Source organism: Candoia aspera, chromosome 4, assembly GCF_035149785.1.
Source record: "Candoia aspera isolate rCanAsp1 chromosome 4, rCanAsp1.hap2, whole genome shotgun sequence".
NCBI lineage: Eukaryota > Metazoa > Chordata > Lepidosauria > Squamata > Boidae > Candoia > Candoia aspera.
Window position 1 is genome coordinate 32,408,288 of NC_086156.1, and position 26,591 is coordinate 32,434,878.

The 26,591-nt window shown below is 35.9% G+C and overlaps 1 protein-coding gene across 1 annotated transcript in view; it reads left to right on the plus strand.

Moving 5' to 3' along the window:
- DNAH11 (dynein axonemal heavy chain 11) overlaps nucleotides 1–26,591 on the plus strand; it is a 160,717-nt gene that overhangs the window by 83,008 nt on the left and 51,118 nt on the right. The window contains exons 51-60 of the mRNA XM_063303749.1: nucleotides 1,329–1,522; nucleotides 2,676–2,838; nucleotides 5,145–5,268; nucleotides 6,138–6,280; nucleotides 7,875–8,036; nucleotides 16,397–16,630; nucleotides 20,168–20,314; nucleotides 23,683–23,796; nucleotides 24,261–24,404; nucleotides 25,591–25,773. Coding sequence (XP_063159819.1) covers nucleotides 1,329–1,522; nucleotides 2,676–2,838; nucleotides 5,145–5,268; nucleotides 6,138–6,280; nucleotides 7,875–8,036; nucleotides 16,397–16,630; nucleotides 20,168–20,314; nucleotides 23,683–23,796; nucleotides 24,261–24,404; nucleotides 25,591–25,773 — 1,608 coding nt within the window. The remainder of the gene's footprint in view (nucleotides 1–1,328; nucleotides 1,523–2,675; nucleotides 2,839–5,144; nucleotides 5,269–6,137; nucleotides 6,281–7,874; nucleotides 8,037–16,396; nucleotides 16,631–20,167; nucleotides 20,315–23,682; nucleotides 23,797–24,260; nucleotides 24,405–25,590; nucleotides 25,774–26,591) is intronic.

A 26,591-nucleotide genomic window follows, 5' to 3' on the forward strand; every position in this document is an offset into this window, starting at 1 on the left:
GATTTGAGAAGGGTTCATTAAGAACCCACATTTATGCTCTTTTCGGGAAAGACATCCAGACAGATAGTGAGATTTCTGGAGTGCTAAAGAGGGTTTTTTTAAAAAAAAGAAAAGAAAAAAGTTTACAGCAGCATTATTTTTTCTAACTAAAAGCAATCTCAGTAATTTGTTGGGATCCAGAGCAGCGTGTCTTTTTATCTTTTATGATGTATGATTGCCTATAAAATAGTGACACGAAACAGTATATTCTTAAGCAGCATGAACACCGAACTGCTATGCCATACGATTAAAAAAACCCATTATAATGCTAATTCCCCCTTATTCCTCATACTGTATATATAGTAAGAGAAGAATAACAGACTTTTTAAAGACAGTTCTTCTGCATAGGAGATAGGTTGCTTCTCTACACACAGTCAGCATTTCAACCTCTTGCTGGGTTAGCTGCCTCTGCTAATGGTGAAGAGAATTTATAATGGACATTAGCAAGTTAGAAAATTTGCAGTAGAAGCAAGCCAAAAAGAGCTTAATTCTTTACTTGAATTCTTTTATTTATTTATTTTTAAATAATCTGCTTTTTTCTCAAATTATTCTCAAAGATTTGATGATGCAGTTGTCCACATAAACTTAAGGACTGTGCATTATTTGTTTGTCAAATCTTAGTTTCCCACCTCAATAATTAGGTTTTAAATTATTGAAAACAGCTTTGAAGAAAAGAATGTTCAGGGAAGGCTTAAATTATTGTCCCTGGAAGTGTCTTGTAAAACAAAACAGTTGGATCCTAATACTGTTCTCCCTGAGCCAAGAGCTTGCACACTCTGATCTCTTCTCTATAACATACACATCATTAAAGCTGTGATGGCAGAAACCCGTAATGCTAACCCCGCTATGCACATGGATCAGTGGTGCTGCAGTGCTATTGCTGGCATTCTGAGCTGTCACAATCAGTTCACAGACTGAGAATTCAGGAGACAGTTTTGTAAACAGCCACCTGCAGATTGCTCGGCTATTGGTGAAATGAACCGCCTCCTTCTGAATTCACAGGAAAGCTGTTAGAAAGAAACTAAGAAAAATCTCCACCATAACATATTGGGAAATAAATTATAACAAATTATAAATGGCAAATAGTTCAGTTGCAGAAATTCTTGTAACCCTATTCCTTTCATCTGAATAAATCTTGTTAAAGGTGTTATGTGAGATTAAGAAGAAACACTTTTGGTTTGAGGCAGCTGCCAAAAGTTTTGACACTAGAACATTTATGGCAAGATAAATTGCAATGCATTTCAGAGTATTAAGTTTCTCTTTTTGATGTTATATTGCCAACTTGCCAGGATCTGGAAGATCATGTTCTTCTTCAAAAACCTCTTATTTACTGTCATTTTGCAAATGGTGTGGCAGACCCTAACTATATGCCCATCAAAGACTGGGAAGTGCTGAGAAAGATACTCCTGGAGGCTCTAGAAAACTACAACGAAGAAAACGCATCTATGAACTTAGTTTTATTTGAGGATGCTATCCAGCATGTGTAAGTAAATGTTTATTTGGGGTGCAGTTAGAGCTAAGTTGTAACTTAGTATGCATTCAGTTTGGATTTATTTATTTACATATAGAAACACAGGAGCAAGGTGCAAAAGCCCAGAGTCCCCTTTTTGGGAGAGATGGGCGGTGATAGAAATTTGAAGAATGAATGACTGACTGACTGACTGACTGACTGAATGAATGTCTTCTGTTGCTGAATCCTGCATATTCATTGGTATAATATGGGTACAAAAAGTGTGATCTAGGGCAAACCGTGAGTATCTGTTTCATGATCTTCAAAGCCTCATAGTGGGTGAGAAAGCCCTGGGTCCATTTTTATGTTGGAGGCATTTTAAAGAGCAAAGTGGTTGGATTAAATCTTACATTTTAGCCTTTAGAAATGTGGTCCTCAGTATTACATGTGGTCTCACGTCTAATGTCCTTAAGAAAATGACATCTGAAGCTTCAAATGTTTTCTGAGATGTTTGCTTACTATCTTTCACAAACACACACTCTCTCTCTCACACACACACACACACAACTATCTGTCCACTTATTTCCCCAGTGAGACCAAAAACAAAATACAAAAGTAAGTCTGCTGATCACCACAATATCAAGGGGAGTGGGGTGTCAAAATTGGCAAGATGGTTGATGGATCATCTTGAAGCAAGTCCCGTTCCTATTGTACATCTTACAGTCATACACGTGTTAAAAGTGGGCAGAGCTTGCATCACAGCATTCTGTCCATCATCTTATTAATTTTGACACACACATACACACCGTTATGGATGTCACAGGCTGATGATAACTTACTGAGAAATGTACATTGGATATGGTTTGTTTGGTGATGTTATTAACGATTATACAGTACACTGGGTATTTCTGGGCCAGTCTCTATTTTTCAGGTCAGCCTCCCTGATAGGATTCCTGCTATAGGGGTAAAATTAACAGAAACATCTGTATGTGCCTCCTTGAGCTCCCTGAGGAAAAATAGCATATATGTGTAATGGAGTAATAATCGTAATATGTCAAAACCTTTCATGATGTTTATCTGAAGTAAATCAAATGATTCTGTTTTATACAAGCCAGTTGCAATGTCCTAACATGAGAATCACAACATTATTCTGCAGCTACCAATATGTTGTTTTTTTCATTGACAGATGTCGTATTAGCCGAATATTGGAGTCTTCCTGTGGTTATGCACTTTTGATTGGAGTGGGTGGCAGCGGAAAACAAAGTGTATCAAGACTAGCTGCCTACCTTGGCTCTCTTGAAGTATTTCAAATTACACTGAGAAAAGACTACACAGTGGAGGATCTCAGGGTATACACAACTGTTATTGCGCAATCATCTAGAGAATTGCTGTGTTTGAAATGATGCTATTTGAAACCTCAAGATTTGAAGTAAATTACTACATTTTTTAATACATAGCTTTTATTCTATTTTGGCGACATCAAAAAATAGCCTGAATACTGAAAGTAGGAGACGTATAACTGGTCTCTTCCTGATATTTTTCAGCGGAATATTTTTTCTTGGATTTGGGAAAACAGGACAGAGAGAACTTTTAGGTTTAACATTCTTGTTCTCATAGAACAGTAAGAAGAAGTTGGTGCCAAACAATGCTTGGATTCGTGCATTGCACTAAGTCAAAATGTGGTTTGTTAAGTCTTGGCGTAGCATGTTGTTTGAAACTAATGGCTTACTGTGTTGTGTAACAAGCCATTATGAATAAAAGAACACTAGAACTACCAAGAATGAGCAAATCCACCCAAAATGACATAAAGCTCCTGGAACACAGTTCTGGAAATGTTAATAATAGAAAATCACTCATGAACTATGCTATAGATGGCAATTAGCCAAAATTTTGATTCGTTCTGGCTGCCATCAGATTTCCATTTGACAATCATATATTTTGTTTTCGGTCACTGCAACTTATTGTTTTCTTTTGTGAAAAAGAATGTAGCAAACCACAACCATGATTTCCTGACTCTGTTTTCTTGGAGGATTACTTTTATTTACTTGAAGATTGACTGATCGATTATGTGCCATCAAGTCGGTGTCAACTTGTAACGACCACCTAAATAGATTTTCTCTATAATGATCGGTCCCGAACTTGGTCTTTCATTCTTTCAGCGGTGCACTCATCACCATTGTAACTGAGTCCATCCACCTTGCTGCTGCTCAGCCTCTTCTTTTTCCTTCCACCTTTCCCAGCATTAGAGCCTTATCCAGAGAGCTGGGTCTTTGCATAATGTGTCCTAAGTATAATAATTTGAGCCTGATCATTTGTGTCTCAAGTGAGAACTCTGGGTTGATTTGTTTGATGATCCATTTGTTGTTTCCTTGGCTGTCCACAGTATTCTCAGGAGTCTTCTCCAACACCAAAGTTCAAAAGTGTCCATAGTGTTCCTTCTTCAAAGTCCAGCTTTTGCTTCCATGAAGTATCACAGGGAATGCCATTGTTTGCACTATTCTGACCTTTGTAGGTATAGACACATCCTGGCATCTGAATATCTTTTCCAAGGCCTTCATGACTATTCTACCAAGTGCTAGTCTGTGGCATGTTTCTTGACTGCTTGTTCCTTTACTGTTGATGGTTGATCCTAAAAGGCAGATGCTCTCTACCACTTTGATATCTTCATTTTCAATACTAAGGCTGCTTGTTGTTTTTACTTTACTTGAATTTACTTGAAGAGGAAACTCTTTTTCTCAGGGTCACTGAAAATATGATAATGGAGGTAGATGATTTTTTTCTTTTTCTTTTTTGTCTAATCTTCCTTTCGGTGGGAGGGAATCATCTTAAATTCATGGACATGGTCCTTCCAGATAAACAAAGTATAAGGCAAGAGAACCAACTCTTCTAGACTGTCCTCCCACTAAAAAAAGAATGCAGGGTTAAATGTGCTCTTATACCTTCCCATCTAACTGAAGTGTTGTTTAAAAATTATTTCAGCTGTAAATTATCTGCAGGAATATTAAATGTGCTGGAACTGCATCTAAGTTACCTACCTCTGTGTGTTTGCTAATCATCTGGATCTTTCTCATGGAATCAGTATGCCATGAGGAGATTTGGTTGGGAAATTTGATAGTAAAGACCCATGCAATCAACTTCATATTTTTCAAAATAATGTAGGCCTTTTCCATACTTTAAGAGATCTACTTCTTTGGAACACATCAGACTTAATAAATAATAGAACTATTGAGATTCCCTGTTGCAGACACCGTTGTTCTGACTGATTTCTCAGGATATTTCAACTGTATACTTAAAACTACATAAACATGATTGGTGTTGTCTTAACATAATGAACAGACACTGTGAGCCAAGTGACATAGTTTTAATGAAAAGTTATTAAGCAGAACTTCAGTAAGCATTTTTTGAACAGATTCATTGTTTCCATGTTCATCCAGCAATCAGATCTGAATTCTCTGTATCTGTTATCTAAAAAACAAATAAATGATAGATTTCAAAAGAATCCTCTGGAAAGTGATGAGTCACATTAAGGGATGTAAATTATGAGAAGATGCAAAGAAACAGAATTCAAATTACTAGCATTTTCCCACTGATCGTTGCTTGCCTCCTCGTTTCTGCATTTTAACTTAACATGAGTAATTACCTCCTTTCCTTACAGGTAGATCTTGCCAGTTTGTATATCAAGACAGGAGCCAAGAACATTCCCACTGTGTTTTTGCTGACAGATGCTCAAGTTCCAGATGAACGCTTTCTTGTGCTGATTAATGACTTGTTGGCATCAGGTGATTAGACCTACACATTTCTTGAAAGATTCTCTCAGTGACAAATTATCTGCTGTTTCAATGAACTTTAAAAGGGGTTATTTGTCTTTGAGTTGTTTTCCAATGTGGGTGGGGTGTCCTTTGACAAAATATCTATTAACCCTAGTAAGTTCAATATTATGAATTGTTTGCTTAAAAATTAACCATGTTGTTTCTTGGGAACCAATATCAAAGTTATGTAGTGCATAGGTATATGTTCCACTGATTAGTATTTCTTTTGTACTGGTTCACTTTCACGGCTTTAAATGGGTTGATAAGCTCAACATAGCGGCTCTGTTGGGGTGCTCTGTTGGGGTGAAGAAAAGCATAGTTTATGTGAGTGCTTTAGATTAATAGTGGAATAACAGTGACAGTTTAAATACTAGCTTTTTAATCAGGAAATTAAGCATATAAAACACTATTTGTATTAATTGGCTACACAGAGAAATGAATCCTTGTAGTGATGTTAGCCTTTAGGGACAGTTACAAGAAACAATGTTTTAGAAAGCATAGAAATGTATTAACCTATAAATCTTTGCAAGGCATATTTTCTAATTTTCCAAAATAAAGAAGGGAAAGAAAGGAAGTTGCATTCATGTTTAGGGCAAGCGAATGACTATTTGAAATAAATAAATATTTACATTTAATAGTTTATTTCATATACTATATATAAATATTTCATATATATAATCATAATATTTTAAAACAAAACTAATAGCAGGCATAACTGTAAGGATATCATTATAGCTGAAATAAATTCTTAGTAGATTACAGGAACAATAAGTAAATTTAATTATTCACTTTTTTATTATATGGGTTTCCTACAATTCTCCTTTTCTGTTTAAATGAAGGAGAAATTCCAGATCTGTTCAGTGATGAAGATACAGATGGCATTATTTCAGGAATTAGGAATGAAATACATGAACTTGGTCTTACTGACACTAGAGAAAACTGCTGGAACTTTTTTTTAGATAGAGTCCGACTGCAACTCAAGGTACAAATTAGTTTATCCAGTGTTACAAAGGAGAGTATATGTTTATTTAGATTTCTTATAGTAATTCTAGAATAATTTTTTGCTGCTATTTCTGTATCAGAGATAACTGTAACCCTAACCCAACCTGTGGTCCTCTACATGTGTTGGACTTAAAGGCTATAATTTCTCAGCCAACATGCACTTTCAGCCTTCCACACCATGATGCCTACAGAGTTTAATTTTACTTTTTAAAATTTCCATAGAAGGAATTATGAATTAATGTGCTGGAAGGGAAAGAAGGATAGTCCTTTCATCACTCATCTGCAGCCGTATACTTCCTATATAGAAGTTAAAAGTTCCTACTCAGGAAGTTTAGCTGCAAGCCTTACAAATAATCTGATGTACAAATTAATCAGAATACAAAATTCTCTAATCACCCTAATGGAATGGCAACATGGTGTCTATGGATGTTAGGCTATTTCTCATCCCCAAAGGGAGATGACCCATAAAATTAATTTTAAAAATGACCAAAATGTTTCTCGGTCATGGTTTTAAGTGATCTTACCTGGGGAACTAATGTATGATGTCAGTGATCTCATACAAAAATTTGGGAGATCTCAAGATGAGATATAGGAAACCCCATAAGGTTTAACATCTTGCAAATTTGGCAGCAATTTTTGGAGCAGAAGATCTTGAACCTTTCTCAAGATTGTATTATGGTACCAAGAACTTGAAAAAGTTTCATAAGTATTCCGTCATAGGATAAGTCCTTATTTGGTTTTCAAATGCTCTAACGGTTCATAAACCTAGTGTAAAACAAAATATAAACATCACAATCATCCAGACCATGGCTGGAGAAGCTATCAGTTAACTTATTCAAAAACATTTGTAAGAAAACATGTAGAAAGGGAAAGGGAAAATAAAAGGGGAAAAGGTCTATAGTAACACAGGGAGGTTTTTCAAAGCATTATTGGATAATAATCTCTATTAAAATTTCTCTTATTTCAAAGTAAAAATGTTAGGGTTGCAATATGTAGACAGCTAAGCACAATTGAAGTGTTTTGTTATTTTAAAATAGCTAGGCAATTATTCTGTTGTGCAGGATTTTCTAATATTGCTGAGAAGCTTTGAGGAATGACAGTGTATTAAAAACAAAATTGTACCCAAACAATAACAGACATATTGCATCAAATAACCTTAATCACATGGAACCTTCATTGAATCAGTAACATAGAAGTGTATTATGTCAGAGGGGTGTCTCTGATGACTGAATGCTATAGTTAAGTTTTAGCATCATTGATTAAGACAAGTGGGCCTCATTAACTGATGCTGGACTGAACTAGGAGGCAACCCACAAATGAGAAGAGTTTAGTGAAATGCACCAGACCCAGGATTTGTACAAAACCCAGTAAAAGCAAATAAAGCTCCATTTTCTGCAGTTAAAATCCTAATTTGACTAAATTCATTAGCTGCTAGATAAATTGCATTTTTGTTTGTGAGTCTGATGGCAATGGCTCATTGCCACCGCAGTTGACTGCATTATTCTCTTTGATTACCATGTTATGCTTCGTTCTCTCTCTCCCTCTCTCTCTTTTTCTTCTCTTCATCTGTACAGATCATTTTGTGTTTCTCTCCTGTCGGTTCCACATTGAGAGTTAGAGCTCGGAAGTTCCCAGCCATAGTTAACTGCACAGCTATTGATTGGTTTCATGAGTGGCCGCAGGAGGCCCTGGAATCCGTCAGCAGGAGGTTCATTGAGGAGATGCCTGGGATTAAGGTACAGAATTTCAAGCTCGTCAATCATATGCAAAAGCAACACAGCTCTCTGGGAGATCAATAATAGGACAAGCTAGCAGAGGAAAAACTTTTTGTTTCTTCACATATTTGCCTTCATCCAAGGCTGCAGCGTTCACTATGGTTACAATATTCCTGTATTACAATACAGCCAGTTTCTTCAACATAGCTTAGAAAGTGTGAAAGAAGAAGAAAAGGCATTGAAAAGGAAGCAATGTGCAAGGATCCAATAGACCTTCATGAGCGTTTACAGTACCATCTGAAATTAAAAAGTCCTACTTTCAATTGAAGCATTTCTCTAAAATTACAGAAGTTTGGTTGTGTATATGAACATAGAGGAAACAGAACATTGTTGCATATTTGGAATTTTCCACTCTCCTAAATTCTAAAACAGTAAAGGAATTGTGCTCAAAACTCAACTAGCAGATACATTTTTACCAGTTGTTCTTTAAGTAGGCACTTGAAATCAGAACATTTTCAGTCCTTTTTCCCTTCAAGTCTTTGTAAGATAGTAGTAGAAGTACTTTCAAGCTTTTGTCAAATAGTAGTAAAATTGATTAATTAGGAAATAATCAAAATACTTTCATGCTAACCTGTAATATTTTTAAAAGAATTTAGAAAGTCAGAATTTAAGATTGATGGTTATAATGAAAACTTACAATTGAGCATCTTTTTCACTATAATTTTCTTGTATGCTCTCTTAAGAGTAATAATGTTCCAGATGGAAAAATGTTCCTAAATTCTAGCTCCTACTGTGCAAAATCTCTAGTTAGATTTAGTATTTGATTTCTCCCTGGACCAAATGGAACAAGAAAATACAGGAAAGGTCAAGACTTACACCAACTTGATTAAACACTGAAGAAAGATAAATATGACCTGACGTCAATGCTGATGTTGATTTTAAGCCGATAGGTCTCAAAATTTTCATTTCATATAAGAATAGAAGATTCAGTGGTTGTTACAGAAGAGATACTTCTACTGTAAAGTCAACAACTGTAAAAAATTTAAGACAGTGATGCATGCTTTATGGATAAACAAAACAACAGGAAATGAGAATCTTTGTGCTATAAACATAGTTAATTCCTTAACTTGATAGAGCAGTGATACAATTAATTGCATACAAGGTTTGTCAAGCAGTAGGGAATGGCTGGGTGGAGTGGTGCTGAATTGTGTATTGCTGTCCTTTGCTATAAAAGAGAAACATGTAGGAAGCAAGCACTTTAAAGAGTGACAAACACAACCAATGAAGAGCAGTAGCAAACTCGAAATGGAAAAGCTGCTTCTTGCTTAGTAAATATAACCCACTACCTTCGCTAAAAATCAGTCTTAATCAATATAATTCCTTCTTTTGACAAAAGCCAATAGGTCTCAAAACTTTCATTGCATCTAAAAGTGAAAACTCAGATTTAGAAACAATATAAACAAAGGTGTTATTTGACACTTAGATCTTTTTCTTCTAAAATGCAGTCCTATACTTCTGCTGCTGCCAATGCTGAGCAACAAAGCGGCTTTTGTAAGATTACAAAGAGTGACCAATGACATCTACTGGTCGTAGAGAGATTTGTCTTTATTTTCCTATACCATACTATGCAAATAACTTTTCAAAAATTCAGAAATAGTATTGTAGTCCTATCACTTCTTCTGGTTCTATTCCACTCTATTTGGTTCAAATTACATCCATCCAATGATTAATAATCCATAATGTTAGTTTTGTAGGAGTATGATTAGAATTATCCATTGTAACATCTATTTCATAAAATGGATACAAGGAGGATCTAGCAGTTACAGCTAATAAACTGAATGGTTGTTCTGTGTAAAATCATATAAAATGTTATTTAAAATTATCGCACATATAAAACAAATTTAGCTGAAATATAGACATGGTTTCTAAAAATGTATATCTCGATACTCTAGCTTTTAAAAGTTGTTTGAATTAGAGATGAAAAATGAGGCCATTGCATGAATTGATAAAACAAAATTATTTAACATTAAAACAAAGGGCAACATTAGCATTAAACTGGTAAACACATATGTAAAATACTGCATCTTGCATTGTTTGTCACTTTGCGTAACTCCACTAACAGCAGTCAACCAGAAGAGAAGTCTTCAATTATAGGAAATGTAATACAATAAAAACGTTGAGTAAGAATGCAGCTAATGTGAAGAAGCTGAATTTCATGGAAACAGTGTAATATCCCTAAATCTGCAAAAAACCACCTTCAGAATATTTCTGTGCACAGCACCTTTAAACAGTATTGCAGAACCAAGAGAATGCAGATGATGGCAACTATAAGCTAAAGCAGTTCTTTGAGGATATATTTTTTTATTTGTGCAGGATAGGGATCCATAGTTAAGAAAGAAGGCAATAATGGTAAGAGATAAGAACTATATAAATGATGCATACCATGGACCAAATGGATAAAAAGGTATTTTCTCCATCCTCCATAATAGTAAAATCCAAGACCATTCAATGAAGATTGATAGTAGAAGATTCTCATTAATAAAGGATAATAAATAAAGGAGAAACTTATTCACATAGCACACAGTTAAATCACGGATTTGTGCTACAAGATATTGTAAATCATAACACCAACAATTAAAAGGGGGGATTTTACGAATTCACAAAAGAGAAGACTATCAAAATGAAGTTTGCAGTGCTTTAGATTTGAGGGGGGGAAAATACTTTGGAGCAGATGGGGTTGCTAATATAGTACTTGCATATTTTCCTGGATTTGTGCAACTTGCCTGCCATGAGATCTTGGGAAAAGAAACCTTTTGTTTAAATAATTGCAGAGAGGTACTATATATGCACCTGGGTGTGCTCTGAAACACTTATTTACCTTTGAATCCAAAGCACAACATAGCCCTACTATCCACAGCTACTGGCCATGGGAGCTATGTACAGTATTGCTCTCAGCATCAGAAATAATGTATCTTTACCATGAGGAACATAAGTTGTAAGTGCTAATATTCTGTAGGTTATGGACTATAGTTTGGGTCTAATCCAGCACACTTAATCTATATAGTTTACATCTCTGGCTTTTGAATGTATCATTAATTAGTGGTACTAGACATATTTTGAAGCTCAGCCCTTTTTCTTGTTAGAGTTACTTTTCTGCTGGAAGAGGGAAAGATACGTGCGTGTGTACCTGTGTGTCTGTGTGAAAGCGATTTTTCTATAAAGGAAAGAATGTTTAATAAGTACAGATGGAGGGATCGATTAATTTAATAAACAGAGAACTTTACAGACAACTAACTTTAATCAATACCTATTAATCCAAATAATAATGTATTATTTTGTCCTGGCCCTGCATTTCTTTAAATGTGGCTTCTGCTGGATATACATAGATATCTGTGTGTGTGTGTGTATATGTATACAGTATGTGTGTGTGTATACAGTGTGTCTGTGTGTGAGATGTGTGTGTGTGAGATGTGTGTGTGTATCTCATATGTATACAGTATATGAATTCAGGTTTATTTGGTCAGCAGTGGTATAACTTCTTCTAAACCTATTTTGGGAATAAGTAAATATAGTTAAAAATCTTGTTATCCCTACCCTAATATGATAAACTTAAGAGTTCTCATTATTAAGTTCCTCTCCTTTCTGTGTGGTTTTACTTGGGGGAGGGGGAAGAATAGTCTACCTCATTTACGCAGAGATCCATTCATTATTTACAATTACAATTCAATTTAACAGTAGTATTATATGAACAATATATGAATTGTTTCTCTTTATAGAGTATATCAACAAAATCCTTCCTGAATTTTATATATTCATTAACTTCGTACACAGGCTTTGATAATCCGCTATTACTTTTATCACACACACACACACACTGTAGATGCTGCTGCGTATTATCTTATTTTTCTCATTCATAATCTTCTTACGAATTAAGATTAAGATGAAGCTGTACAAAGGTAGTATCAGATTAGCTGATGTCCAAGCTATACCTTCAAGTATCATAGAATTGTAATGACTTCGTAAAATGTAGTGACTGTTTTGTTACTTCTTGGGTTGGGTACCATCCATTAAAAATTATATTCCGTATTACTCCTTAGTTATTAAATTATGATGATCCCATTTTCACTGTTGCTATTTTTACATTCCCAAATTGGGGATTACTAATTCTTCAAAGCCTAAATGAAGAAAAAGAGAAGCCATACTTGGCTCAACACCGAGCAAGATGAGGCAGCAGTGTCCGTAGTACACATGCTAAAAGCATTCTCCCTCTTGTTTTTAACTTCAAATTAATTTCACCTTCTGAACTTTAGAAATAGGAACTGAACAGAAAATAGCAACAGGATCAAGTGGGTCAAATAGTAGGAGAGCGAAGAAGCAAGATTGCACTCAGTAACACAAAAGAAAAATGGAATTCATTTCAAGTAAATATCCAAAAGAGAGTGGTTTAGTGAAGAGTGTATTGTGTGTGAGGACTTTTACTAGTCTAACTGAAAGATGGGATTTAACCACTGCAGGAAAAAAATAATGTCTCCTCTGTCTAGAGTTTTCTGTCAGCTGAGGACTTACTGATGTGAACTGGTTTTCTCTCTTAATTTATACAATTTATCTATTGTACACTGATTTTAAATATCTAGGGGAAACCATTTATTTCCATTTGTTAAGGACAGTTGACCACATATAATGGTCATTAGAGTGCATAAGCTACATTATCCAGTAAACTTGAGACAACAGATTCAAGATCTATAATTACATTCATTAGTAGAACCTTCATTCAACTTCTAATTGGTCCAACCCCATGATTTAAAAGCCATAGTAACTGCATATATTGAGAGGCTATAAAAACCAAGGAATGCTGGGATGTTTCGGTGGATTAAATACTACGCAAAAATAAAAAGGTTGCTGCCAACTTCGTATCGTATCCTCAGACCTAATAGGAAAAATGTGCCCATAGGCTTCCCATATGAGTTTTTGGGCTTATCAGTTTATGACATTGCTGACAGAAGCTCTACATATGCAGTAGCGATGCATGGATGGAAATTCTTTCAGTGGGAAAGCCAAAAGGGAAGCTTTTGGCCTCAGTCCAGAAATCTTTGCCAGAGCAGCAATTTTCATGCATATTATTGGGCACAATGATTTATGCAGTCAAACAGTTTCCCTCCCTCCCTCCCTCCCTCCCTCCCTCCCTCTCTTTCTTTCTTTCTTTCTTTCTTTCTTTCTTTCTTTCTTCAGGCGAAATAGGAGGAAAAATCCTAGTATTGATGTTTCCAAATTAACAAGATGATTTGCTGACATTATTAATAATTTGTTCAGCAGTACTGCTCAGGATGCAGAATCGTATGGCATACATAGCCACTGATACTGGACCAGTTTTTTTTTTCTAAAAAATAATAAAAACTAAACATAGCACCAATAACATGCATTGGAACATATATGGAGGATCATCTGTAACTCTATTAAGATCTTTTATTCAAGTTTCATACAAGAGGGATAGAGTCATGCAGACTGTCTCCACCCCGTAACTATGTCACGTTAAATTTGAAGGATGGTTTTGCTTGTGTTCAGCTTAACACAAATAGAACTCCCCAAATGATCAACTCTCACTTAAATGATCCTATGTGGAATTCCTCCCATTCAGACTGTTGCAGAACGTGGCACGGTGAGACACTGAAGATAAAGATGCAAGGAAGGCATGCACAAGATAATTTGGTCACGTCTTCATGACCTTGACCAGCTTCATTACATAATTTGTTTAGGCTAAATACCTGAGTATAACAGAAAATTGGGTAGAAGATTATTCCTAAACATTGTTTGTCATTGCTGGATCTGTTCATGCCATACCATGTAGAGATGGTTGAAAAACATGTTTCATTTAATACACACACACACACACTAAATATATCCCATTATACTGGCCATTTAAAAATAGTAACAATAAAAACGCAGGTACTATTGGTTATAGGTTTATCCACTGATATTTAATATTACTAAATTAAATAAGGCAGGAGGGTGGAGGATTTTACTTCTAAAGAAGGTCAAATTAGCCATAATATTATTTTCCTTTTGGTTGATAGAGCTGATCCTGAAAAAATAAGGTGTAATATTGAACAAAACAGCACCAAAACCTTGGAGATAACTGAATAGTGGAATAAATAATTTATGCTAATGAAATTACTGCAATTAGTAGTTCCACAATGACCCTTTTAGAAGACACAGCTGTTAATGTCAGGAAGTGTTGTCACTGCTGACCTTATCATAAGAGAAAGTGACAAATTGAAAATGCAAGGAAGACCATCATCAAAGAGGTCTGCTCAGAACGATTAGAGTTTTGTGAAAAACAGTGTGAATTACAACCAGCTGCTCTTGGGCTCAGCAGCTCAGCATGCACCCCATGCTGTGCCATTTTGTTAAGCTTGATAACAATAGTTATTTTGCCCCATTGGAACAAGTTGTCTCAGGCCACTTCCAGCTCTACCGGAACCCACTTCTTTCCTGGCTGATTTACAAATAAAAGTGTTACCAAAAGCTTTTCAAAACTGCTACGTAAATGTCTCTCATAAGGATCATGGCTGGGCAGAAGCCAGTCATTCTGTAAAAAAGTTCTCCTTGTTAATATGTGTCTGTATGTAGAGACTGTGTGTGCAAAATAGAAAGTGATGGGAGGAGTAATTTAACTACTTAAGGTCTAGCAGACTTTGCTAGCTGTCATTTTTTTCTAATGTGCATGAAACATTTCCATTCAGAAGTGAGAGTTTAGTTACTTTGCATCCAAGTCATGTAATCCTTATTTCAGTCTCAGTGCCATTATTCTAGTTTAAAGGCAGCTCTTGTTAAAGAAGCCATGCTCAAAAATAAGTTTTGTTCCAAAGATAAATTACAAGTTGTCTAAATGAGCTTCTTTGTAATATTAATTATGTTGGCTTGAAACGTTTAGCTGTATCAACAACCGCTCATGAATAATTTTCCAAAAGATCTCTAAGCATTATTGACAATGCTTTGGTAAATTATGTGTGACTTTCCTAAGAGTTGCTGTAGCTCATTTAATTCATATTAATTGATTTTTAAGTTTCCCTTGATTAATTGAACTGCATACATCTTGAACTGAGTGCAATAAATAATCATTAAAATGAGGGAGATGTGATTCCACAAATTAGAAAGTTAACTACGGTAGAAGTCACAAAGGACAAAATGGAAATTGCTTACATGGATACTGCAGCATTTTAATGCATTACTATATAATAAAATGAATATTTTGGAAACAAATATGTCATTTGCAAGGTTTCCAAATATCTTTAAACAAATGTACCATCTCTAAATGAATCATGTTGTCATTGTTTCATATAGACATATATTATGTCAAATGTGGTTTTAGATTAAAGAATCAATAGTACTGTTTTTTGACCTTGAAATTGTATTAGTATGTCTTTTTCTAGATGGGCTATTTTAATATATGAAATAAAGCTACATAGTTGTTTGAATGAATCTGAGAAGCAGAATAACAGCCTGACCACTAAGCTCATCAGTCCCTTGATGGGGTTGCCTAGTAAAAGGATCTCTGTTCTGCTGATGGAATTTATGCATGAGCCTTTGGTTCTTTTCTGCTGACTTCTACTGGGATCCTGGCATGTTCTGTCTATTTCCACCTGTATAGGCTTTCACACACTTTTTCTCAGTTATAAACTACATTTGGAAACACTGAGTTTTATTTATTTATTTATTTGATTCAGATTACATCAGTTATGGGGAGGGGGGATGATACTAAATGAAATCAGTGCAAGCAAATGGGGTGGAAACTTAACCATTTTCTTCCCTGTTAATGCCTTGAGAACATCTAGAAAACAATAAAGTCTTCCCTCTCCATGCATGCTCAGATTCCATTAACATCTCTCTGCCAAGTGTTGCAATTTGCATTTTAAAGCACCTGCATATGTTTAATCCATGTATTTTGGCTCTAGCTCTGACCTCACTCCAATTAATGGGGTTATAACTCCCATCAATTATACATTGTTTGGGAATTCCAGATGTAGCATGACTTTCACAGCTGAGCTGATGAGAAGGTCTTTTTAAAAAAAAGTTTTTGTGAGGTCTTGTGACTAAACAATCATTTGAGGTTGATGCCAATGTCATCACTGACCTTTGGTTAGAACATATGATTTGTCATTGTCAATATAGCCCTCATATAGATAGGGGGTATCAACTTGAGAAGCCTGCCTGATCTCCAAAATGGTGCCTATGAACCAAGGCCCGAATGAAAACATCTGGTACAAAATTTCTTGGTCCTGCATATGAACAAAGAGGGATATTTATTGTGTCTAGTTGTGTACTCAGTCACCTCAATATTTTTACTTCTAATTTAAACTGTATTTTACATACTTTCTTTTCAGCCACAGTTTTATGACTCTATTTGCTATTTTATGGCATATGCCCACACTAGTGTGAATGAGATAAGTGCAAAATTTCAACTAAATGAAAAGAGGTACAATTATACAACCCCTAAGAGCTTCCTAGAGCAAATAATCCTCTTCAAGAATCTTCTAGAGAAGAAAATCCAGAAAATTTCCCAACATAAGGAACACCTCATAAATGGCATTCAGAAACTGAAAACAACTGCTTCTCAGGTAAGACTTGTGATAATAGTATTTTTCTGCTGCCTAATTTGGAGCTTGAGTTACAGTTTTATAATTATTCAGGAATACCTCAAGGCACAATTATCTTAGACTCTATTGTCTAATTTTGATTAAGAACCACTTTGAGAAGAGAAAATGTTTGTTTGTTTAATGTATAGGCCACCCAACTCCATCCCAACTCTGGCCAGCATGCAACATAAGATAATTAACAATTGAATCATACAGAGATCATACAAAACAAACATCCAGAAAAAGAATGCCCATGCTACCAAAGCAAACATCCCACAAGGTCTACCAACCACTCTAGCCCAAGACTTGGAGAAAGAGTCAGGTTTTAAGGGCTCATAGGGTCAAAGGGTCAATAGGGCCAGTAGGGTCAAAGTGGAGGCATAGGAACCATGTGTGGAGGGGGGACATCATTCCAGAGGGCAGAAACTGGGACAGACAAGTCTGGTTCTTAAGTCCCATCAAGTGACTTGGTAATCGATGGACCAAAGCATGCTAATTCTGCCTAATGATGTATAATAGGAGGTAGCTATGGAAGACAGACAGTCCCTTAAATAACTAGACCTTATGCTATGAAGGCCTTACAGATGGTAACCAGCACCTTGAATTGTACCCAGAAGCCTAATGGTAACTGATGCAGCTCATGATGCAGTGTGTTATGTGGGCATATGGTGGCATGCCCACAACTGCCCATACCACTACTTTCTGGATCAGCTGCAGCTTCTGAGAGATCTTTGAGAGCAGAGCACATTACAGTAGTCCAAATGCAGGTGATCAAAGTCCAGGTATGACATTTTAAGACATACTAGTGTTTAACATGCTGTTAGATATTTCATTAACATGTTTCCCCTCCTGGGACCTTAAAAAGAGAGAAAATGGAAATGGTGGGCAAATATTTCTTCCCCCGTTGCCAAAGCAAAACTTAATTCTGGTTACCATAACTGGTGGACTTTGTACTTTTGCTTTTTGAACTCATATATACAAGTTCGGAAATACTAGTCTCTGCATTCAAGTAACTCAGTTTATATATAAGACAAGAAATCAATTAAATCTGTCTAAGTCAGAAAAGCTCAATTTGAGTAGAAAAGCCAGGGTATAGGTTAGTTTCATATTCAAATCCACCCCTTATCCTTTTTCACTTACCCACTTTCTCCAACTAATTATACATTCTTCCCCATCTATTTACTTGGGTGCTGCTGATACTGCTCTGGTTGATTTAGTAAGTAGTTAGTGAGATCTTCCTTAATTATTTCATTCCTCTATCCTCTAAAGTCTGGTAGTTCTATTGGAGAAAAGTGTTTCTCTAGAGCCAATAGACCATGCATTCAGCATGGTAGCTTATCAATTGTTGTAAGTGAAGAGGAGACCTCCTTTCTTCTTTCCATTATTGCTGCCAAAATAAATTGCAGTTAAATGGATGTGATGAAATGGGGATAGGAAATCAACAGTGGGAAGTGGGAAGGAAGATGGAAAGTAAATAACTGTTTGGATGTGATGTGAGTAATTAGTTTGGATTGGCATGGAAACAGGTAGAGATAGTTTGGGTCAAAGAAGAACCTTCTACCAAATCAATTTGACTTAAGCCTGGAAACTCACCTTTCGGTGGCTAGTTTTTTTAGAGAATCATCTTAGAGTCTGAAGATATATCTACAACATTTGCATCTGTGTTTATTTGGGGTCCATTTAATCAACCAAGGGATGGGGAACCTGCAATCTTCTAGACAATGTTAGGTTATAGCTTTCAAAATAATCATGCACGACTGTTAACCATGCTGGCTAAAGCTGATTAAGTTTGGTCCAGTAATGTTTGGAGAATGACAACAGGTATAGCAACCAGCTTTACAATTGACAGTGAAGATATTCAAGTTCAGGATAGCTTCTCCCTTTTAGCATCAACTACCAACTGTAAAGGAAATACACTGCAGACTAGCATATTTGGTATTTGGTAGAGTAGCAATGAAGGCCTTGGAGAAGGTATTCAAATGCTGTAATGTGACTATATCTACAAAGATCAGAATCATACAGGCAATCATTTTTGCTATGACACTACACAGGTGTGAAAGTTGGACTTTGAAGATGCGGTATTGACACTTTTGAACTTTGATATTTGAAAAGACTCCTAAGAATATCATAGATTGCCAAGAAAACAAACTAATGGATCATCAAACAAATCAACCCGGAGTTCTCACTAGAGGCAGAGATGACCAGACTCAGATTATCCTACTTCAGGCACATTAGGCACATTATGTACCCCTAGCTCTCTAGAAAAGGTTGCAATGCTGAGAAACATGGAAACAGAAGAAGAGGATGACCAGCAGCAAGGTGGATGGACACCATTACAGCAGCAGTGGGTACACAGATGGAAAATCTGTAGGACCAAATTGGAGATAGATCATCCTAGTGAAATTCTGTGTGGTCACTAAGAATCAACACTGACTTAATGGCAAATCATCATCATCAGTGTTTGGAGAGCCTTGGCTGTCTTATATTTGATCTGGTCCTATGTGAAAATAAGAGCCTTTCTTATAATACATTCAGCAGCAACTGATTTTCAATGAAGATGAGTAAGAAATTCATTCTGCTCATAATTTAATGTGAAAACCCCACATCATTAGCCGATGTGCAAATTAGAATGTTATGTGTTAATGTGCACAGTTTCTTAAATTTAGTAATATACCAATAAAAAAAGCACATTAAAGGAAAATAGAGAAAATACGTATATGTATATTAGTAACAGCAACAACAAAATACACATATTAGTAAAAATTGCATACAGAAATACCTACCAAGGAAAATTGCTTACAAAATGAAAATATTAAGGAAAATATTTGAGACTTTGGTAGTAATTTAATAAAAAATGGCAGATTTAACCTGCCACAGTATTCTGGGCTTTCACTGCCTCTGAATATATAATGTTAATAGCATTTATTGTACCTGTTTTCCAAGAGAAACTGATAAAGTAGTTGTTGGAGAGGATATATGTGTGTGTAAATGTGTATGTGCGTGTGTGTGCTTGTGCATGCACACACATGTGTGGTATTAGTTCTTCACTGAATTCATCATTTCAGGCTAGTAATTGTGCAAACATACAGTAAATCTACAAAATATAACAAAAATATAAAAAAGAAAGGCCTGCCTTCGTTTTCTAAAACAGTAGTTATACGTATCTTTGCTGCTTAGATAGATCCATAGGTAACGTGAACAGGAAACGGACGTGTATCCTATAATGGTCACGTTTTAACCAGCTAAGGAAGAAATTCAAATTTGGTTCTTACTCTGAGACCCGCTACTTCTACTTAGCCTGCTGCTTTAAGAATGATTGTTTCAAGGGCTTCCCCACCCTGTCTGAGCCTCGAATAGTGAATTAAGAGGCACACTTGGATTGCTTCCTGAAGCTCCCATTTGAATGATCTAATATGTTTGCATGTGTATCTGAAGGCAATGTGTTTGGTACCCATATTTTAGAAAGCTGCCCATGCTGAATGTTTTCTTCAAACAAATGCCTTTGCTATTCTGCCTTAGGTAGAAGACCTAAAATATAAACTTGCTTCTCAAGAAGCAGAACTGCAACTGAGAAATCAAGATGCTGAAGCTTTGATTACTAAGATAGGGCTTCAGACTGAGAAAGTGAGCAAGGAAAAGGCCATTGCTGATGCAGAGGAGCAAAAGGTCAGTATAATTCCACAATTTAGTAGTGTTGAGCTATATTTAGCACAGAATAAACCTTTGTAGGTGAACAATTTTGAACACCTACCTCTCCAGGGAGCATAAAATCTAAAGAATTATTATACTTACGCATGTTTCAGCATTTCACACCATGATTACCACTTGACCTTTCTTTACATTATGCATTTTTCCAACCTTTTAGTTCTTTTAATGATATGAAAGAACAATAAGTATGAAGCTCATTCAAGCATATAATGGATGGGGATCTTGAGAATCAGACTAGTATGTAATACAGGAAAGGTCAGAGAGTCATCTCTGAGCATTTCAGATTTTTTTTAAAAAAAATTAGTTAAATTGAACAACTCAATTGTTCTTGAAGTCCATTCCACTGACTTGCATTTTCACCTTCAAATTTTGCATTTTATGATGTATTTGCTGAGGTTCCACATTAGTTGTTCAGATACTTCATCCTTTTCTTCTGCATACTCAATCCCTCTTTCTTTAAAAAATAGGTTATTTTTAGCTTTATTAGTTCCATGCTTTTACCTCAAACGAGACACAAACTGAAAGCACGCTTATAATGCTAACTTATTTTATAGGTGTACTACTGTTTGCTCACAAATAGCCATTTTCACACAGGATTCCAGAATTCTGGATTGTTGTGAATGAGAAGGCATGAAGCTTGTTAACTCCTACTTTGGCCTGTTATACTAATTCAGTCACTAATAAATTAAGAATGATTTCTTTATAGCACATTGGTTAAAAACTTGTAGGATAGCAAGGGCTGCACTAGTCAGGGTCACAGTCATATGCATATTAACACACTCATTAATATACACATGCATATTCACCCATGTTTTTCTCACACACCAGGGGCGTTTTCTTGTTGGTTTACTCTGGTTCTTGAGAGCCAGTTGTCAATATTTTCTGGGAAGGACTGCCACTTGGTCTTTGTGGGGTTGGGTCAAGTATCATGCTTAGAAGGGCAAACAGAAAGTGCCTTAATGTCAGACCTTTGGTAAATTGAAAGTATGCTTTTTCCCCCATGCCTGAATTTCACAGAATTCTTTTTAGCCAAATTTTATGAAGGTGAAGGACTAGGAGTACAAAACATCCAGCAAGTGAGCTGCTTTTTGGTTTTGACCCAATATAATTCAGTGTACATGAAGCAGAGCCTTTTTCATAACACCCTTATGGCACATCAGGCAGGAAGAGGCTCTCCTTACTCTACTTAGAATAGGGAAATCTGCAGTTGGTTGTTTATATAAAGGTCACTTGATTCTTTATCAGTCTGAGCACCAACTCTTATATCTAATTCAGATATCATTCCTGTCACACTTTCATCCTTTTCATATCCTCTCATACTTAATTCTTCTCCATTCCTTCTCTTCGCTTTCCCAGTGATTCACTGCAGATTATGGGTTTGCTGCTGCCAAACTGGATGATAAGGAACAGATTAGTAGGTTTCTTGCTCTTAAGGAGAACAAAAAACTTGCCATCTGTTCCCTGCCAACTAGATATCATGTTAATTAACTAAAACTGGACAATGCTCCCCAGGGGCTAACCCTAAACCAGTAGTGCTAAAACTACAGAAACTAGACAACTGTGGAAAACCCTGTTGCTTTACAACACCAGCTCCCCTACCACCAGATTGTTCTGATGGTTTTAGGAATGTTAGGGGATGCTGCTAGCATATTTCCAAACACTTCATTAAGTAATTAGGTTCAGTACATGATGTGATTAACATGAGATAATTACCATGCTGGGACAGTTTGCAAGCATGAGACTGTTTTTCATGACTCTAAAAAGCAGCTCATATATTTTACTTCATGCTTTAGCTTTTCTAAACTGATATGAAGCAATCATATCTTTCTATATAACATTAATTTGAAGCTGCTTAGTTTACAAAGATTAATCTGCATATTTTAAACAACAGAGTGCAGAAAATATTAGAGACATATATTTTTCAATCATATATCCATATCCTCACGTTATATAATTTAGTAGCACTGGACATGCTTTCTTTTCATTTTCATTTAAAATAGCCATTCCAGCTTGGTACCTTCCATATGAGCTTGGAAGTACAAATTCATGAAATTCCCACAATTTCACACCAGCATGGGCATTGGCTGTCCTAACTAGAAATTCTCGGAAGTATAGTCCTACACATTTGGAGAGCACTAGATTGGAAAACTCTTCTTTAAATATTCAGTAGGCAATTTTATAGTACTTTACTGTAGATGACTTTTGAACCAAAAAAAGTAGAATTTCTTAATCTAATCTTTCAGTAGTGCATATTGCTGCATTGCTTTGCTGTATTGTCTATATTAAACACTTGGTAACAGACTTGACATACCCAAAGGCCTGATCTTAGTTTGGATTTCCTCTACAAATGAATTAATCTTGATTCTCCACTGGAAAAATAAAGTTACGTACAGTCTAACAACATTACCACTGCAAATGTATAACTACTGTATTAATCCAACTTCCAGTTTATAAGTCAATATCATCTTGATATTTTCTTATTTTCTTGATATTTTCTTAGCTTAAAATTATAAATGCTGAAAGGGTCTTAGTGCAACATATAAATGAGAAATTTTAAGGATAATATTGAAACTCCTTTAGAAATTTCATTTTTTGTTCATAGCTGCAATTTCCAGCCATTTTCTAGTCTTATCTTCTAAAGCAGTGGTTGGCAGCCTGCAGGCCATATGTGGCCCACCATCTGAAATCATTTGCCCTATAGTCCCAAAAAGAAATACAATATTCACCCAACCTCAGTGGTCCATACCTTCAGTCACTGAGGTCTCTTCCTCCTCCCTCCAACTGCAGAGCACGCCCTAGTTTTTCCTAAGAAAGAAATGCATCTTTATGGTTCATTCCAGAGTCCTTTCAAGTGCCAGTGGATTCACCTAAGAGGGAGGGAGAGAGCAGCTCAACATCCCATTCACAGATAGGGCCTCTGGCCCTTATGTGGAAGAAAGTTGCCAACACCTATTCTAAAGAAACAAAAAATATGTGTCGTCTTCTCTATGATAACCTCTCAGACATTGGAGAACTAGCAAATATTTTCATTCTTCCCCACCCCATGTGGAACATCCCAAGTTATTCACAGTCAAAAATAATAATGTTATTCTCTGCATAACTTAAGACTCCCATCTAAATCTAGTAGCTTGATCTTGATCAACCACAGCTGTACTGCTGCAGCTTCAGTTACTTGCAAACCAAACCTTAGCTTACTACATTTGTATCCTTACAGCCTAATCTGAACCATGTTTACTCAGCATATGTTTCGTTGGCATTTACTGTAATTTCAAGGAATGAAATCTTAGGGAGTATTCAGTTAAAGCTAAGAGTCTGTGTTGTTATAGGTGGTTGCAATTCAAGCAGAAGTATCTCGGAGGCAGAAAGAATGTGAAGATGATTTGGTGAAAGCTGAACCTGCTCTGGTGGCAGCTACTGCAGCTTTAAATACCCTTAATAAGGTAAAGATCAAACACTGCATGGTTATCTTTGCTGTGTGCTCTGTTGGCAACATTTTTTTTAACAAAACATCTCTTTTCTTTTTAATATTGGGGTTTATTGAACAAAAACATCATCATCATCATGATATCTTTCCTATGGGAGCTCAGGCAGTACATTTAGGATCTCCCCTCATTCCATCCTGACAGTACTAACCTGTAACACAGATTAAACTGAGAGAATTACTGGCCCAAAGAGCACAGAGTGAACTTAATGGTTAAATGGGGACTTGAAGCTGGTTCTCCCAATTGCAATATAGCTTTAACCTTAGCTTAGGTTTTCTGTTTAGGTATAGTGAAGCCATCTTTTTTATGACCTCACTTTGCTAACTTAAACTCACTTTACTATTGGAAGAAGTTTGTCCACCATGTTAATTAAAATCTCTTACTGACTTTTGAAATGTGTATGTCTGGTCTTTCGTTCTCAGGTGAATCTCTCTGAACTGAAAGCTTTCCCTAATCCACCAGTTGCAGTGACCAATGTCACAGCTGCAGTCATGGTCCTTTTGGCAAATAAAGGAAAAGTACCAAAAGATCGAACTTGGAAAGCTGCGAAACTTTTCATGGGAAAGGTATTTGCAACATTGGCATTTAGTAAAATGGGCTGTGATCTTTTCAGACTTTTTCAGGGCATGGAACCTGTTCATTAAAAACAAAAAATTCTGAGAACATCTAATTAAGAGGGATGAGGCTTCTGAATGGCAGCCTACAAGCCTTGTCCTTTCCATTCTAGCTTATAAAAATTGCTATTGACACCCTGAAGAGCAGTACTGATGTGTGAATGGAAGGCTAAGTGCATTCGAGTTTTCCAGCCCGCCACCATCTTAGTCCCTTGTGGGGAGGGTTGTATTTCCCCTTAGTTCCAGGGGACTCTCTGCAGAACCCAGTCAGAAAACCTCTGACCTAATTATTTGACATTATTTTTAAATACTTCAAAGTATTTAATACATAAAATGATATCCTATATATCATTTCTTACTTAAATATTCTGTGATCGTAAGTCATCTTTTATAGAAGGCCTGCAGAACTTTGAGATGGGAAAGGGCCAATTTTAATTGGCCAATTAAAAATCATCACAGGCTGCAAAGGGATCATTGGCATACTGCTCAGCTGTTGGAGGCAAGAGGAGTGTCAGCACCACTGGAGCCAGCAGCAGCAGCAGCAGCAAGGCTTGGAGGTGCTAAGCAATGTGTCTTTTGGGGCAGCAAATTCATTTACTTCTTTAAAAATTCACAAGGCTTGCACACATGTTGTGCAGGTATATTCTGTAGGTATCTTCAAACAGTATTTGGTTTAATGAAAAGTAACAATTGTAAGATGATCTTTTTGAACAGTTATCCTTGGTAGTCTCCCAAGCAGATCAGGAGTAGTTAAAGAAACATTTTTGAACTAGTTTAAGCAAAACATACTGTATGTAAAAAAAAATAGCAATTTCTCATTTCTTTTAAAGGATTCCTCAAAATCCCTCCACAAAAAAGAGATGAAGCAAGAAAGATGTTTGTTTGTTTGTTGGTATTGGTATTAGGGAGAAGGTTTCATTCAGTTGATTTCTTCCATAATTAGAAACTACTTCTAGATAGAAGATGGATAAGTTTTAAATATACTTTATAAGCCTGTTTCATATATTTATTTTGTTATTTGCCAAGCTGAGTTCATTATTTGTTTGGATTTTTAAATTTTTTGAACTGTGAAATAGCTTGTGGGGTTGAAGTGTTGCTGAATGATAACAAGTTAGGTACCTTAATTGCTACCTTCCAGGTTGATGAATTCTTGCAAGCCTTAATTAACTACGATAAAGAACATATCCCAGAGAATTGTTTGAAAGTGCTGAAGGAACATTATTTGAAAGACCCAGAATTCAGCCCAAATCTCGTTCGCACCAAGTCATTCGCTGCAGCTGGTCTTTGTGCCTGGGTTATCAACATAGTAAAATTCTATGAGGTACCAAGTATCTTTCAATTCAGCTGGGCTTACACAGTATTATTTAAATATGTTATAACTCACAACAGAAATATTGCCAGCGGAGATAAAATAATAAATTGTATACAAATTATTAAAGATGCATAAATGGATAAATTGTTGTTATTAGTTGCTGTTGTTAGAATATAGATATCTTATTTGTCTGAAAGGAAAATGCTTCCAAATTAAATTGTAGGTAGTGCATAGAGAAAACTATTGAAGTGGATAGAAAACAATTAAAAATGGATAAAAGTGCAGTGCCCAAATTTTCCATCTTGTCAACCTTATGTTTACCCATGAATAAATGTAAGTGCGTATTTGTATATTTGAATACATAGATGTATACATATACATATAGACACGCATGCACACACTCACATACACATGCCAAAAGCCATTTTCACTAAATCCACCAAGCAAGGGAGCATCTGGCTTTTCAGCCCCGATATGTATATCATAAGAATTTTAAATCATTCTTCACATACATGGTTTTTTAGGGGCAGAGTGAATGTGTTTTCCTATCAGGTAAAGTTGGAATCCATTTTAAATTTTGATTATATAGTGCAGTAGAAGCTTCCTGAACTGGATAGCTTCAGGTCTTTTGATCTAAAGTCCCATCATCCTAAGGCCATTGTACTAAGTAAAGCAATTATTTTCTTCCATTAATGGACTTTTCAGCAAAACCAAGATGTCCTCTTCCATACAACATCCTGTTCTTTCCCCAAAATAGGTCTGAATCATCTTCTAATTATCTACAGCAGATCTTGACGGGGAAGAAGGATTTGCTATCTTTTGCTGAT